The 17,327-nt window shown below is 41.4% G+C and overlaps 1 protein-coding gene across 1 annotated transcript in view; it reads right to left on the bottom strand.

The window, feature by feature from the left end:
• The window catches only part of LOC106087615 (E3 SUMO-protein ligase RanBP2), a 77,106-nt gene extending 59,877 nt beyond the window's left edge, over nt 1–17,229 (bottom strand). The window contains exon 1 of the mRNA XM_059362309.1: nt 17,197–17,229. Within this exon, the coding sequence (XP_059218292.1) occupies nt 17,197–17,214 (18 nt within the window). The 5' untranslated portion in view covers nt 17,215–17,229. The remainder of the gene's footprint in view (nt 1–17,196) is intronic.
• Nucleotides 17,230–17,327: the final 98 nt, after the last annotated feature.

Raw genomic sequence — 17,327 nt, 5'->3', positions numbered from 1 at the left:
GCTCCTTTTATGGGCTTAAAATCCTAAATCGGGAGACCGAAATTTGCCCATGAACATTCCATTAAGGAACATGTGCAACCTTCTCAGATATCAAGAAGTCCGAACGGCGTACGGTAGTGCGACACCTCTTTGCGGAAACATATTAACATGGTTTCTATGAATGGCACATTACCTCATAAATGCCACAAGTATTTGGAGGGGATAAAAACCGCTGAAAATTTGCCAGATGTTCTTGGCAGAATTCGAACGCGTTATAGGCGGTCATAAATAATGACAGCTATATTCAAATTCAAATATCTACCAAACCATACTGCTGCAAATTTCATCGCAATCGGATGAAAAATGCTCCTTATATGGTTTCACTACTTTATATCGGGACACCAGTCTGTATGGCCGATATATCCAAATATAGTCCGATCTGGGCCATATTCGATAAAGGAGTGTAGAGGTCTACAAAACTCCCTGCTTAAAATTTCATCGAAATCGATTGAAAAATGCTCCTTTTATGGGATCAATACTTTATATCGGGAGATCGGTCTATATGGCCGCTATATCCATATATAGTCCGATCTACGCCACATTCGGAAAATGGTGAAGGGTCTGCCAAACTCACTGTTTCATATTTCATTGAAAATCACATCAAAAAAAGTCTCCTTTTATGTGCTGAATTCACCTTATCTGGAGATCGGTCTACAATATATATGGCAGCTATAACTAAATTTAGTCCGATTTGGACTACATTCTACACAGGATTGTAGATGTGTTTCAAAACTCACTGTTTCAAATTTCATCAAAATTGGGTAGTAAATGCGACTTTTATGGGCGCAGTACCCTTTATCGGAGATCGGTCTAAATGACAGCTATATTCAAATATGGTCCGATCTGGACCACATTGGTCGAAGGAGTGCAGCCGTCCACCAGAGAACTGTAGCGAGTACCGAAATTTTCAAGACTACCTGTTCAGCACTCTATTTATGTTTATGCTTTTATTTGGGAGGATGAACGGAGAGTGATTGCTGTGGTATTTGCTTTGAGTCACTTCATTAGTAATCAAACTTGAATGTTCGTACTCGCTCGTTTCATTCAGTAATGAAAGAATGGTGAATGGTGTGAAGATTCCCAAATATGCTCGTGGGGTGTGGTCTAGAATGGTTGGTATCTTAGGTTCTATATATTGTAGATCGATCTCCTTATTTAAGGCTCATAAAAATCGAAATTATTGCCCTGAAATTTGACACAGTGAGCTGGTTTTGGTCTTTGACGTCCTTGAAAATATGGTTTAGATCGTGCGTTTTTGAGGTTTTCCCCCACATATAAACCGAACTCCCGGTTGAAGATAGATCATATGTGGATATAGCTGCCATTAATATCAATCTCCCAGTTTACGGCCCTGAAGACATATAAGACCGATTTAAAACCCGATTCACCGTAATTTCGAACAGTGAATTGAGGCGAGTTTTGTCTATAACAGATCATACTTCAGTAAAGCTACTATGGGTTAATAAATGGTGCACATTTCATAGGATTTTGTAGAAATTTTTTGTAATATATATTCGAGGTTGTGGATATCGAAAGTTTGGCCCGGCTGAACTTAATATTTTTGTACTTATATGTGTTATACCCACCACCGAAGGATGGGGGTATATTCATTTTTTGCCATTCCATTTGCAACAGATCGAAATATCCATTTCCGACCCTATAACGTTTATGTATTATTACGGCTTTTATTGGCTTAAGACATTAAATCGGCAGGACCCGTGACCCTTCCACCTGAAAGGCGATGCATCCGTTCAAAAGCTTACACTCAGAGAAATTTGTTAGCAAACAGCAAAATTTTTGTTATAACAATAGAAAATCTGCTGAAAATGGGATAAAATTAATTTTTTGCTAAAACGGCTAACATTTTCTGCTTTGTCGGATTAGGCAGATGTATAATCCCAAATTTCCTACACTAAAAGGAAGTATTTGTGCAAAATTTCAAGCACATAGCTTTTTTCCTTTGAATATATGCCTGCGTTCGACTGCCAGACAGATGGAAGGAAAAATAAACAGACATGGCTAAATCGAGTTAGATTGTCATGACGATCAAGTATATATATATATATATATATATATATATATATATATATATATATATATATATATATATATATATATATATATACATCTGAGACCCAACAATATATATATATATATATATATATATATTGTTGGGTCTCAGATCAATATCTCGAATGACGAAATTATTATGCCCCATCCTATGTTCAAAAATTGTTTTTTTTTTATATTATTTTCTATACCGCGATAAGACATTCTGATATGAAATGGGTGCTAATACGAATATCTACGACCCCACACTCAGGGTCCCCTCCCAACGAAATTTGTCTATGGTTCCAATCAAGAGCCAAACTTTGAAGTACAAACTTGTCAAAATTGATAGCGAACCACATTGACCACATAATATCTACACTCAGGCAAAATAGCAAAAACACGTTCATGGACATGTTAAGTTTTCCACATTAATTAGCGTCAATTAATTAACAAGCCAAGGAGAAGTTTCTAACCACCAAAACCTCAAAGAGCCCAACACCAAATTGTAAATTAAACTTAACCAAGGAAGCATAATTAACAATTAACTTCAGGAGATGCGATAACGGCAAGACATGCCATCCAACAGCAGTCGGGGGGCCTGGAAAGGAGGCACAAAACATGAAAGAAAGTTAACTATCCATTCATCTCGGTCCGACTATCCCCGCACACACACATATCGCTGGAATGGATGTATAGTTGCCTTGTCAAGTAACACCCATCTTCACTGGCCAATGTCTTCTAAGATGTTCAATAAATCATTTTAACGTGGCCACAAATGAGAGGCTACCAACACTAGTGCCTGTGGCGGGACTTCTTCGGGGATCAAAATGCGACTGACAAATTATTGTCGACCACCGTAGTGGATTCTTTGAGTACCCATTAACTTTGCAAATGCAAGTTACAATTACAAGTTCACATAACATTAAGAAGCCAACCATATGTGGAACATCTCACAATGTGCGGGTGCAGAAGCATTTGGCCAATAAGCGAGTAATCAGGTTAATTCTGTTAAGCCCAATGTAACCTCAAACCCAAAAATGTCTCATTTACTATCGATAGTTAAGACAATGTGCAAATGGGTTTTCGTTTGTAATGAATTAGAACATGCGACAGAGTGTAGTGTGGTGGCGACATAGGATCCAGTGAACTTTTTCACCACTATCTATCCCCCTAATCCCAAGTGTAAAAAATTTCAGATCTCGGAGACGTCGATTTCAGCGAAATTTTCGTTTGCATCCTTAAAACACACAAATTTGATAACGGAGCAGATGAGAGGTATTGAAGGGTTAAATACGAATTTGTAAATATTAAAATGTGTGTCCAAGAGCAGAGTTGATCTATATGTCGGTTTTTTCGATTTTCGACTGTCAAAAAGTTGTAAACGTCGAAAACTTATATAAAACATATAAAAAGTAGTAAACATCATAAATCTCGAAAATGCTGCGCTACTTGTTTAGATTCGACATCATGTCATGGTTTTAGATCTGTTGTTGTTGCTTTAACGCCTATATAAATTTTTATTTTGATCTTTCAAATTTTTTCGTGATTTTTTGAAAATCTTCCAGCTCGAGATCATATTCAATGCTTTCTATTCGAAGAGCAGCATAGCAAAGAACTTATAAAAGTTGAGCAAGTGTGTGTTATTGTTCAAAACGCATTGGCTGGCTTGGTGGATCATGATTTCTGATACGTCATGTGGTCCAACGAATCTGGGAGGTCGTTCAACCTCCAAAACAGACATGTCTGCCCAACGATTCAAAATGGTAATTAAATGAAAGGTCTTAAGGAGTATACAACAAAAACCCGCAACAGGACATGTAGGCCGATCAGAACAAATTTGATGTTGTTATTTAAATGTCTAGGGGACTGACCCCCTCTCCATAAAGAAAATATCACCAAACGAACATGCAGGCCTATAGGGACTATATGGAATCCAAATGAATGGCTCATGAATATTCCACTAAGGAACAGGGGCTAACTTCTCACATATCAATGAGTGCAGTCCGATTCATATTTAAGCTCAATGATAAGGGGCCTCCATTTTATAGCCGAGCCCGAACGTCGTGCGGCATTGCGACGACTCTTTGGAGAGAAGTTTTTACATGGCATAGTACCTCACAAATGTTGCTAGCATTAGGGGGGGAAAACCATCGCTGAAAAATGTTTTTTCTGATGGTCTCGCCAGGATTCGAACCCAGGCATTCAGCGTCATAGGCGGACATGCTAACCTCTGCGCTACGGTGGCCTCTGGGTGTAGAGTAAGAATCTGACGCCAAATTTAGACCCCTTGTTTGGAGCCATCTATACCAAAAAACCTCAAAACGCCGTGGAAGGTGACCGGGCAAAATTACAGATCTAATAGAGTACAGTTAAACAAATCTGTTTATTTACAGTAGAATCTCAATGTAGCCGTTTTGTGGTGCGGACGTATTCTCATTTCGCCGCTTAAAGAAAATATCCGTATCTCGGAAAAGGTACTCCCTATTACGAAAAAAGTTAAAGCCTTTTTGGAGTATGCTCAAAAATCAACTTCAAAGACCCATCAGCTGTGATGGTGGCGTCAGACAGCAGCATGTTGTCCTCCCCTCCTATAGGTGTGGGTGCCTTGGCACATGTAGTCGAGAGTAATGTTTCAAGCGCACAACTAGCCGTCAGACTAATTAATGAGGAAGAGACGAATAAATCAGAGGGATGCACAGTTCGTCCCCAGCCTTTAATTAAGGGTGGTGTTTCCGACTCGGATTCAGACAGCGATAATGTCAATGAAACAGTCATCGCAGCCGAATAAGCTCACAAGCAGACCGGGAAAGCGATCCGGGGCACGACGAAGGAGACAGAAGAGAGCCGGCAGCGCAATCGGGCGAGAGTGCAGTATGCTGAAAGGGATAGAACTGACATTCCAAGCACTTCTATGGAAGCTGGAAAGAGAACCAGATCTCCCGAATAGCATAATACTGCCAAAATGTTGAAGAAGAAAAAGGGCGCCCGTTTTCAAGTACGCTGGCAAGTCCAAGCCAACTCCCTGCAATGGAGACACCAGACTATGTTCTGTAGAGGGAGACAAAATCGGAACAGCAACGAAGGAAGCGCGTATGGATCCTGAGTCTTCATGGAGGACTGTGACTTCCAAAAGGATGCCACAGCCCCCACAGAAGGAGAAGATGGTAGCTGAGAATGGGAAGGAGCCGTCCTCTTATGCCGGAGTGGAAAGGAGCCTCAACAGAGATGAGATGACTTATGCAGTCATTGATATCGGCTGTACATCCGGTAAAATTCCACCAGATCATCGGTCCCAGGTGAGGCATTTGGTTATCGAACGATCGGGTTATCGAACATGTATTGAACTCTGAAGGGGGTCCACCCATACGAATTATGAGCTGTCAGTATAGAGAGGACATCTTAACGCTGCGATTTGCGTCTGCGGAATATATGTATACAGTCAAAAAGCTCGTTGAAAGTATCTACGCTCCTTGAGGCGTAAAGCTCGACCTTTTGAGAAAGATGGATATCCCATAGCTCCTAAAGGCGAGGGACTTCATCAGGGATGTGAGCGACGAAATCGCGAAGGAACGCATGATTGAAGTCTTAAACAAGGAAAACCAAAACCTTTCTCTGGCCATCGCTACTTAAGGTTTAGAATAGCTCGGTCAGCGCCGAATCCGATTAGCTTTCGGAATAAGTCGAAAACCAACTGGACAAATTTCGGAGGGCTACTCAGAAGAAGACTTGGACAAGATAATTTAGATTGTCCAAGCATAGAAAACAATATCAACAGGATTACGACTGTACTGTTGGGGTCTTTCGAAGATAGTTGCCCACTTCGAGAAAGGAAATCAGCCCAAATAGATTCCTGGATGACCGGGGAGATTCGCAATATTGGGAAAGAGGTCCGTAGACTTTTAAACAGAGCACGTCGTAAAAAGGCGGAAGTTTATTGGGATGTGTATTACACACGGCTCTAGGAATACAATAAGATTACCAGAGCTGCAAAACGTGCCTCCTGGAAGCTTTTCTGCGAACAGGTCGATAGCGTTAATGCCGCCGCAAAGGTAAAAAAGTTTCTCTTAAAAACCCATGTCCAAACTGAATCTTTAGTAGACGACATGGGAGTGAGAGCAGAGACATCGGAGCACATGTTGAGGCTTTTTAAGAAAACTCATTGTCCACAGGATATGACGGGACTCGCGGAGACACTGTAATCTTGGAATAATGAGGTTGATAGAAGGTTTATTGTAACGGAATTTATGGTCAAGAAATCCTTGAGGAGCTTCAAACCGTTTAAGTGACCGGGACCTGATGGAATATTTCCAGCGTTACTACAGAAGGAGGCAGACTATCTGGCGCCTCACCTGGCCAAATTTTCACAGCGTGTCAAGGTGCTATTTACACCCAAGCTCGGCAAGGCAAGTTATGAGACGCCAAAGGCCACAGCCCTATAAGCCTTACGTCCTTTCTACTCAAAATCATGGAACGCATTGTGGATACCATGATAAAAAGTAGGACATCCAGCGAACTGCTCAAATACAATCAGCATGCCTATGTCAAGGAAAGGTGGAAGGGTGGAGACGGCCCTGCATGAGGTTGCGCATAAAATAAAAGCATCCTTCGATGCCAAAACCGACACCCTGTCGGTAGCATTAACGTCGAGGGGGCTTTTAACAATGTGCGGACCGACACACTGATCCAAACCTTAGACCAGTACCGGATGGACCCGGTCCTTAGAGACTGGATAAACCATATGCTAAGTAACAGGTGGATAAATTGTGTGTCTCATGGTATAAATATAAGGGAGGAAGTGGCACAGGGCACTCCACAGGGGGGCGTTTTATCGCCACTCCTATGGGTGACCAACATATATGACCTATTACAGAAGCTGACTGAGGAGGAATTTGAACCCGTCTGCTATGTAGACTATGTTATAATACTTCTTAAGGGTTATGATCCGAACAAGCTATGCAAAAGGGCCGATCGTGTCTTGCATATGGCATATGACAGGCTAGACCCACGGGTCTCAATGTGAACCCAGAGAAGACTGAAATATGCCTGTTTACGAGGAAGAAGAAGGTGGGGCAATTTAACGCACCAGGTTTCCTTAATAAAAAGATTTCGATCTGACAAGGTCAAATATTTAGGAGTGATCTTGGATAGGAAACTTAATCGGAAGTGTCACATTCAGGCTCACAGATGTTGGGTACTATGTAGATGAGCCGTAGGCCCGAAATGGGGCCTGAATCCGAGGAAAGTCTCCTGGATCTACGGGAGTGTGATTAGACCAATACTTACTTACGCCTCAGTAGTTTGGTGGACTGCTATGGAGAAAAAGTGCCACATAAGGAACATACAACAGGTTCAGAGAAAATGTTGTCTTGGCATAGGCGGAGCGATGAGAATCACGCCCCCTAGGACACTGGAGACTGTTGTGAATATCCGACATATTGACATACAGATTAAATGTGAGGCAGCCCCTGCGGCTATGAGACTTAAGGCAATGGAAGAATGGATAGAGGATGGGAGCAGCTCATACCATTGCGGTATAGTCGAGGCGAGGATAGAAAATCTGGAAGAAAGGGAGGAGATTTTCGATAAGATGCCTGAGACGACACTTGAGGTCGAGTGCGAGGCACTGCTGCCAGCGGCACAGTCTTGGACTGATGGAACCCTCTTATTGCCATCTGGAAGTTCATGCTATAAGGATGGATCAAAGCTAGAGGACAGATTGGGCCTGGGGGTCTCTATTGAGAACCCAGGCACTGAGATCAGGCTGACCATAATACGCTCCTAGTGACGAAAATCCGGGTGATCACGGAATGGGTGAGGTGGTGTGGTGCTAACGCAAGGACGTCGAGTGTGAACATCTTAACGGACTCTAAAATGGCCATAAGGGCAATAACAACCAGGAGGGAAATGGGCTGACCATAATACGCTCCTGGTGACGAAAATCCGGGTGATCATGGAATGGGTGAGGTGGTGTGGTGCTAACGTAAGGACGTCGAGTGTGAACATCTTAACGGACTCTAAAATGGTCATAAGGGCAATAACAACCGGGAGGGTAAGGTCACGAACAGTCTTGCAGTGTAAGAAGGAGATTAACGTCTTCTCTGAGGATGGCAAAATCCGCATCGTTTGGGTGCCGGGCCATATCGGAGTAAGGGGGATTGAAAAGACAGACGATTTGGCGGTGAAGGCCAGACGAAACCTCTTCCTTTCCTTCCAGGTCTCCTATCTTTGCCTCTATTATTCCGCAATGGTGTGATCATATTAATACCCCGCTCCAATTTTAATATGCTTTAAAGATAACCGCTAACAGCTACCAATTATATCTGAAGTATTTAGGAGGATGCAACCCTTGAGGCATAATAAATGGTACTTGTTCGTACAGCTGCAGTGGGCCAAACTTAATATGGTTTATCCTTGGTTTTATTGAAAGCATTATAACAAAATCAGTTTAACCTTGAGGCCTTAGCACAAGCAAACCTAAATATTAACGCAGATTTCTATATATACTGCAAATGGTTAGGTATTATGCATGTATGTACATTATATACATGTGCATGCCAAAGTTCTATATACACACTGGTTATGTACCAGCTTCGGTGCTTGAGGAACATGAGAAGGGTTCTTGTGAATTTGGGTTTCTGGGTCATCACATAAATGTTACTGCAAATCGCGTGGCATAGCAACCGGCTCACCCACCCACACCTTTGGAAACGACCGCCTCAACCTTGCCATCGTCATCGTTTGGCGTAACTGGGCCTTAATTTGTGGAATTCCTCTGTTCAGATTTCAATGCTATTTTATGCTGTTCTCAATGACGTTGTATTGTTCCAATTGTCCGTTACTGCTGCCTCGTAAATTGTGCATAGAATCCTTGGCCTACATGGCTGAGAACCATGAAGGACCTTCGAACGAATGCACCAGAACTGGGTTAAGAAGCATGCCGTACATGGGCGATGAACATGAAAGACTCACGGATTTTCATGTGGAAGGTTAACCAACAGCAGCAACCATTTTCCATGGTTGCATGGAAGAACAAAAGAAAAAAAAAACAAAACATAAAAATCGAAGACAACATGGGCAAAGAGACGAGCATAAAAGATAAAAATAAACACCACGGTGCCTCATACAAACACGCGCGTTAACATATTGCAGGGTGATTGTATCTGTATTCTTTTTTAGTTTTCTTTTTCTGGTAAGGTAATTAAACATCAAAAGTCTCCATTCTTTTGTTTTGAATTTTCGAATCAATTTTGAATTGAAATTTGTTTTGAAATCGAAAAAGAACAAAATTATGTCGACACGGCACACACACACACACACACACCTACATTGTATGTATGCGGAATGGAGGTCACTGCAGAGCCAACAACACCACGCAAAAGTGTAGATACAGACAAGCTAACAGGCCTGGAAGCGGGTGCGCCTCAGAGGGGGAAGCAATTTATATGCTTGCGGCCAAAACAGGCCCAATATTCAGTACATAAAGTACTTTTTTTCTCGTCTTGGCTTTGGAAGCAAGCGAGGAATCGGGAGTGATTATTTCCTTACTGCTAAGTTTAATAGGGTCACATCTTGAAAACCCACCAACAAATTTACACAAATAAACAAAGGATGGGGGGCACCGTAGCGCAGAGGTAAACACATCCACCTATGACGCTAAACGACGGGTTTTGAATCCAGGCGAGAACATTAAAAAAAAATTCAGTGGCGGTTTTCCCTCCTAATGCTGGCGTCTTATTCGAGAAACTATGCCATGCATAGAAGCCATGTTAAAACTTCTCTTGAAGAGGTGTCGTACTGCGGCATGTCGTTCGGAATCGGCTATACAAAGGAGGTCCCTTATCATTGAGCTTAAACTTGAAATGATATGTGAGAAGTTTGCCCCTGTTCCTTAACGGAATGTTTATGGGCAAATTTTGCATTTGCAAACTTGGTTGAAGTGCATAGTACCAAATTTCGTCCAAATTAGGCAAAAATTAAAGTTTCACGGGACCGTAGAGGACTAATCGGAAGATCGGTTTTGAGAGGGTTATACGCTGATATGGACCACACTTGGCAGAAAGTTGTTGTAAGTCGTAACAGAGCATTACTTGCAAAACTTTAACCTTATCGAATAACAATTGAGCATCCAGGGGCTCGAGAATCAAATTCAACATTGATATTGAGTGGTCTAATAAATACAAGTCATTGTTCAGTTTTATAGAACAAAATATTGGTCTTTTTGGTAGATATATCCAAATATAGACCGATCTGAGGCATATACGACACGGATGTCGAAAGCATAACATAAGTCACTGTGTCAAATTTCAGCGAAAACTGATTATAAATGTGCCGGGACCGGTCTACATGGCAGCTATATCCAAATCTGAACCGATCTGAAGAAGAATGTTGGAGGGGCCTAACACAACTCACTGTCCCAGATTTCGCCAAAATCGGACAATAAATCTGATTTTTATTGGCCAAAACCCTTAAATCGAGAGATCGGTCTATATATCAGCTATATCCAAATCTGGACCGATCTGGACCAAATAGACAAAGGATGTCGAAGGGCCTAACACAACTCACGGTTCCAAATTTTTGCAAATATGGACAAAAATGCTCCTTTTATCATCCCAAAACCTTAAATCGAGAGATCGGTCTATATGACAGCTATATCCAAATCTGAACCGATCTGGGCCAAATTGATGAACGATGTCAAAGGGCCTAACACAACTCACTGTCGCAAATTTCAACAAAATCGGATAACAAAAGTGGCATTTATGGGCCTAAGACCCTAAATCGGCGGATCGGTATATATGGGGGCTATATCAAGATATAGTCCGATATAGTCCATCTTCGAATTTAACCTGATTATGGACAAAAACGGAATCTGTGCAGAGTCTCAGTTCAATATCTCTATTTTTTTAAGACTGTAGCGTGATTTCAACAGACAGACGGACATGGCTAGATCATCTTAGATTTTTACGCTGATCAAGAATATATATACTTTTTAGGGTCGGAAACGGATATTTCGATGTGTTGCAAACGGGATTACAAAATGATTATACCCCCATTCTTCGGTGGAGGGTATAATAACTGTGCAAATAACACGCTAACATTTGAAGGAGTAAAGCTAGGCGCTTGAAATTTTGCACAAATACTTCTTATGTTTTGATATAGCTGCCTTATAAACCGACCTTGGATCTTGACTTCTTGAGCTTTTAGAGGGCGCAATTCTTATCCGATTCGGTTGAAATTTCGCACATATCGTTTTGATGTGACTTCCAACAACTGTGCCAAGTATGGTGACAATCAATCCATAACTTGACATATAAATCGATCTCCCGTTTACACTTCTTGAGCCTCTAGAGGGCGCAATTCTTATCCGATTCGGTTGAAATTTCGCACATATCGTTTTAGTGTGACTTCCAACAACTGTGCCAAGTATTGTCTAAATAAGTCTTTAACCTGATATAGCCGCCATACAAATCGATCACCTGATTTGACTTATTGGGTCCTTGACTGCGCAATTTTTATCCAATTTGGGTGAAATTTCGCGTATGTAGTTTTGGTATGATTTCCAACTGTGTGGTCTAAATCGATCCTCCCCCTTACCCTAATTTTCAGAAATGCCAGATCTCGGAGATGGGTAATGCGATTTAAGCGGCCTGGGGGGCCGCCCCACCCCCAAAACCTACAAAATATATATACAGACCAATCACGACAATATGGGACTCAAATGAAAGGCATTTAAGATTAGAAACCGTATCTGATATTCAATTGTCGGAGCAAGTGTTTGGGGGACCACCCCAACCCCCAAAACACCCCTAAATGGGACATATTTACTCACCATGGCAATATGCGTCTCAAATGAAAGGTATTTACGAATCTGATATCCAAATGTGGGACCAAGTTTCTGGGGGTCCACCCCTTCCCCAAAACACCCCCCAAGCATGACTTATTTACTGACCATAGCAATATGGGGCTTAAATAAAAGCTATTTGAGTGTAGAATACGAATCTGATATCCAAATGTGGGACTAAGTATTTGGGAGGCCGTCCCTATCCAAAAACATCCCCCAAAGAGAGCAAATTTACGACCATAGCAATATGGAGCTCATTTGAAAGGCCTTTGGAAGTAAAGCACGAATCTGATATTATTGGGTTGCCCAAAAAGTAATTGCGGATTTTTTAAAAGAAAGTAAATGCATTTTTAATAAAATTTAGAATAAACTTTAATCAAATATACTTTTTTACACTTTTTTTCTAAAGCAAGCTAAAAGTAACAGCTGATAACTGACAGAATAATAAATTCTATTACAGAGTCACAAGCTACAAAAATTTGTCAACGCCGACTATATGAAAAAATCCGCAATTACTTTTTGGGCAACCCAATATTTTGTCCTAAAAAACGCAGAAGAACCAAAAAAGGATTAAGAAATTTAAAAATGGTCGTCAAGAACGATTTTACGGTAGTCCAATTACAGTCTAAATGATTAAGAAAACACCTGGATTCGTATACTGTCGGGACATCATAAAAATTGTCATTGTGGGCCACCCCACCCCATAACACCACCCAAATAGGACGTATTTGCTGACCATTCCAATATGGGGCTCAAATAAGAGGTAATTTAGAGGAGAATACGAATCTGATACATATTTTCAGGGCCAAGTCACTGAGTGGCAGCCTCATCCTCCAAAACACCACCCATGTTTGGCGACTATGGGAATATGGGGCTCCAATTAAAGTAATTTGGGAATAGACCACGAATCTGATTCAACATTAGTGACCAACTGTCTAGGGAACGTCGTACCCCCATAACAACGTCCAAATGGGAAGTATTTGCTCATCATGATAATTTGGGTCTTAAAGAGTGTGGAGCTCAATATTGATAGTTATTGGAGCACATACCCCAAACCGGACTTATCTGCTGACTTTTACAATAAGGTAATTTAATGAAAGGTATTTGAGATTAGAAAACAAATTTGATATCCAATTTTGAGGCCAATGGCAATATGGGGTTCAAATAAATGATATTTGAGAGTAAACCACAACACCACTAAATTGGGCATATTTACGGCCATGGCAATGTGGGCTCAAATGAAAGGTATTGGGGAGTAGAGCACGAAATTGATACCCACTTTCGGGACCAATTTTCTGGTGTCTACCCCTTCCCCAAAACACTCCACAAACAGCAACTCTTTACTGACCATAGTAATATGGGCCTCAAATAAAGATATTTGGGAGTGGAATACGAATCTGATATCCAAATTTGGGACAATGTATTTGAGGCACCGCCCTTTCCCCACAAAACACCACCCAAAGTGTACAAATTAACCGGTCATGGCAATATGTGGCACAAATGAAAGGTATTTGAGATTAGAACACGAATTTGATAACTAATTTGGTGCTTAGTGTTTGGGGGACGATTGCCGAATCCCCGAAAACACCCTCTAATCGGACATTATGAGAATATCGGGCTCAAAGAAAGTCTTCTAAGAATGGAGTACACCTAACATTCAAACTTAAATGACTTCATTATAAGTTGCAATCTGGCGATTTGAAATAAAGGGGATAAACCGACCTTTATTACCAGGAACAGGGAGGAGGTACTAGATATTTCCTTTGTATCGGAAGATATAAACGGAATGATGTGCAACTGGGAAGTGTTGGATGACCACAGCTTCTCTGATCATCATTATATAGTTACATCCTTGGCGAAAATACTGCAGAAGTGTTTCCCCGGCTAAACAGAAGAAAGGCACGTCTATCCCTTTTAGACCATAAAAGGAAGTGGAAACTGCGTAGCATGTCCCAGTGCCAAACCAAGGAGCAAACACCGACCGCCATGTTGGACCCCAGGACTGGTTGGTTTAAGGAAGGGCTGCAGAAAACTATTCAACAGGGCGAAAGCCACAAGGGCACCAAACGATTTGGACGTCTATAAGGCAGAGCTAAAAATTGGAAGGCTAAGAATTGAAAGGCTAAGAATTGAAAGGCTAAGAATTGAAAGGCTAAGAATTGAAAGGCTAAGAAACGCTCAGAACAAATTCTGGGTGGAACTCTGCAGCTCCGTGGAGGATACAATAAGGCCTCTAGGCTAAGGAAGATCTTATCCTCGATGGGATACATTCAGATGTCAGAGAATGTATGGACAATGTCTAGTGAGGAAACACTAGAACTACTCGTTGGTACACATTTCCTAAGAAACTCTCCAAAGGACAACGTACTGAGTCAAAAAGCCTTTGGGCGCTAAAAAGTTTCGAGTCGTTTAAGTCGCCAGGCCCTGGTGATGTATCACCGGTTGCATTACAAGCTATGTCCGACAGACTGGCTCCTTGGCTTAGGGAGACATACTCTGTTTGTATCAGCATATCCTAATACCCGTGGGATGATGGGACAAACAGGCCATTTTTATTCCAAAAGCAAGAAATCCTTACCACACTAAAGAAAAAGACTGAAGATTTTAGAGAGGTTAATAGAAACAGGAAAGTTTCCCACCTCTCTAAGAGATATACTTCTGGAAGCTCTACGTGCAACAGCGAAGTAGGCTACCGAAAGCGGTCTAGGCGTGAGCAGAAACTGTCTCTTTGGGTGGAGAGAATGTTCCATTTACAGAAAGCGCAAAATACCTTGGCGTTTTGCTGGACAGGAAATTGAACTTCAAATCCAACATTTTGGAAAGGGCAAGAAAGGCAACTCTTGCCCTATACACCTGCAAGAGGGCCATTGGCAAAAGCGGGGGGGCTTGGAGCGCGCATCATGCATTGGGTATATACTGCTGTTGTTAGACCTATAATGCTATATGATGTTGTGGTTTGGTGGACGGCGCTTCAAAAGTCCATCTACTGTTCAATAGTCATCCGGATCCATAGGATGGCTTGTTTGCGCATCACAGCAGCACTAAGGATGGCACCATCCGATGCACTGAATTTAATGCTTCATCTTATGGCTCTGGGCATTGTGGCTAGACAAATTGCTGCGACCACAGCCGTGAGGGTAAGGGAGCTTTCTCTTTGGTCTTGTGGCTGCTACAGACACTGTGTTATCCTTGATACAATGTCCGATGTTCCAGGCAGTGTGCATTACACCCTACCTGAGCTGCTTTTTGATAAAAAGTACTGTACCACTATACCTGATAGAACCGATTGGAACAACGATATCCCTGTTAATAGAAGTTACATAGACTTCTATACGGATGATTCCAAACTAGACGACCAGGTGGGCTTTGGGGTGTACTCTAAAGATCTAGAACTGGCCATATCGAAGAGGTTACCCGACCACTGCAGTGTGTATTAAGCAGAGATCCTTGCAAATAAGGATGTGGTGTTATGGCTAAGATATAATGTCATTACGACGATTGGCCTAAATACCTTCTCAGACAGCCCTGGAGAACGTTTCTGAACACAAAAACTGCCCTCGACTGTCGCAGATCTCTCAACGTAATAGCTGCACAGTTCAAAATTCACCTGTTCTGGGTGCCGGCCCGCAGAGATATCCCACGGAATTGAAAAGCGGACGAGCTTGCAAGACTAGCAACTATCTTACACATTCTAGGGGATATCTGTGGGAAAGCTAACTCCTCAGGATCAGGTATGAAAAACAACAAATGATAGATTGTCACAAAGAGGTGTCACTGGCTAGTACAGACGTCTCAGTCATTGTGTGACAGGTCACTGTCTGATCGGAAAACATGCTGACAAATTGAAGGTTGCCAGTAACGACTTTTGCCGAAGCTGTGAGGACGTTAATGAAGAAGAGACTATAGAACATCTGCTGTGTGTGTGCCGCCCTGGCTTTACTTTAGTTTCTTATTTCTTTGAGAACCTGTCTGATTTAGCGGATGTGAACCTTTGCAAGTGGTTGAGCTTTTTAAAGCGATCTGAATGGTTCAACGGTAGGATCTAGAAGGCATCTTCCTTTTTCTGTTTCTGTGATATCACAATAGACGAAAATGTCTAGGTGAGTCTGATGGCAGGTGGCCACTTTAACCTATGGTCTCAGTCGAGGTATAACCTGATATAGCTACCATATTAACTTATCTTCCGATATGATATTTTGAGCGCTTAGGAGCCGCATAATTTATCTGATTTAACTGAAACTCTGCACGTAGTATTTTGTTACGACAATCAACAACCCATTTAAACTGATCTCGCGGTTAGTGCTCATGGAAGCTTAAATTTGTTTCCAAATTTGGCTGAAAGTTGATACTAAGAGTACACAAATGCCTTTCAAATAAGTTGATTTGTGAAAACTTTAGCTGATTCCATGGTTGCGGGTCCTCAAGATTCGGCCAGGCGAACTTAGCACATTTTGATTTAATATACTTACCGACGTTTGTAACACCTCGAAATATTGATCTGGGCCCCGTAAGGTTTATATATTTTTGATCGTTTCGATATTCTGAGTCTGTCCGTTCGTCCCTCCCTCCATCTGTCGATATCAAGATAGCGGTCGCTAGTCGCTTGAAATTTTGGACAGATGCTTCTTATTGATTTAGGTCTTTAAGGATTGCCATATCGTTGCAAATTTAGATATAGCTCCCGTCAGGTACGTAAATCGGAACAGCGGAAACACTTCTCTCATATCAATGAGTGCCGTCCGATACAAGTTTAAGGTCAACTTTTTTTTTCTGAGTCCGAACGGGCAACTCCACTTAGAGAGGTTTACTCGACTGACTACCTATGGTAATAACCACATTTCCATGGTGGTGGGTTCCCAATAGCCCAGTGTGGTTGTGTGGGATCCCAATAAATAAAATACAGAGTGCACAGAAGTTATTTTGTCACAAAGGATACAAGGATAACTTTTAACAATTGTTGGTACAGGGTAGGGTTTCTTTAATCGTTACTGTTATGACCTATTTTATTTCATAAAACCCTACATAAACATAAAATAAGTTGTAAGTTTTCTAGGTAAATTGTTGTTGTTTTCAATGTTAGGAAGTTATTAGGAAACAATCGCTGTATTGCAGATAACGTTGCCACAGCGGTCCATTTTGTTGGAGACAAAAATTATGGCCGACGAAATTAGGACTTTTCAAGTATTCTTTGTTATTGTTATTAGTTTAATGACGCATGTTTTCAAATACATCCAGTTTTTCTTCTTATTTAATTTTCGTATACCTACCTCTAGAAAAACAGGCATACCTATTGATGTTCACTTTAATTCACATTTAAACAAAGCGACAAGCTCCAAGGCATTTTGCAAAATTAAAGGAGTAGAAGTAAATACGAGAAATGTTTTTCAGTGGCAACACT

This window comes from Stomoxys calcitrans, chromosome 2 (genome assembly GCF_963082655.1).
Source record: "Stomoxys calcitrans chromosome 2, idStoCalc2.1, whole genome shotgun sequence".
NCBI lineage: Eukaryota > Metazoa > Arthropoda > Insecta > Diptera > Muscidae > Stomoxys > Stomoxys calcitrans.
This window is presented reverse-complemented; position numbering and strand designations above follow the sequence as displayed.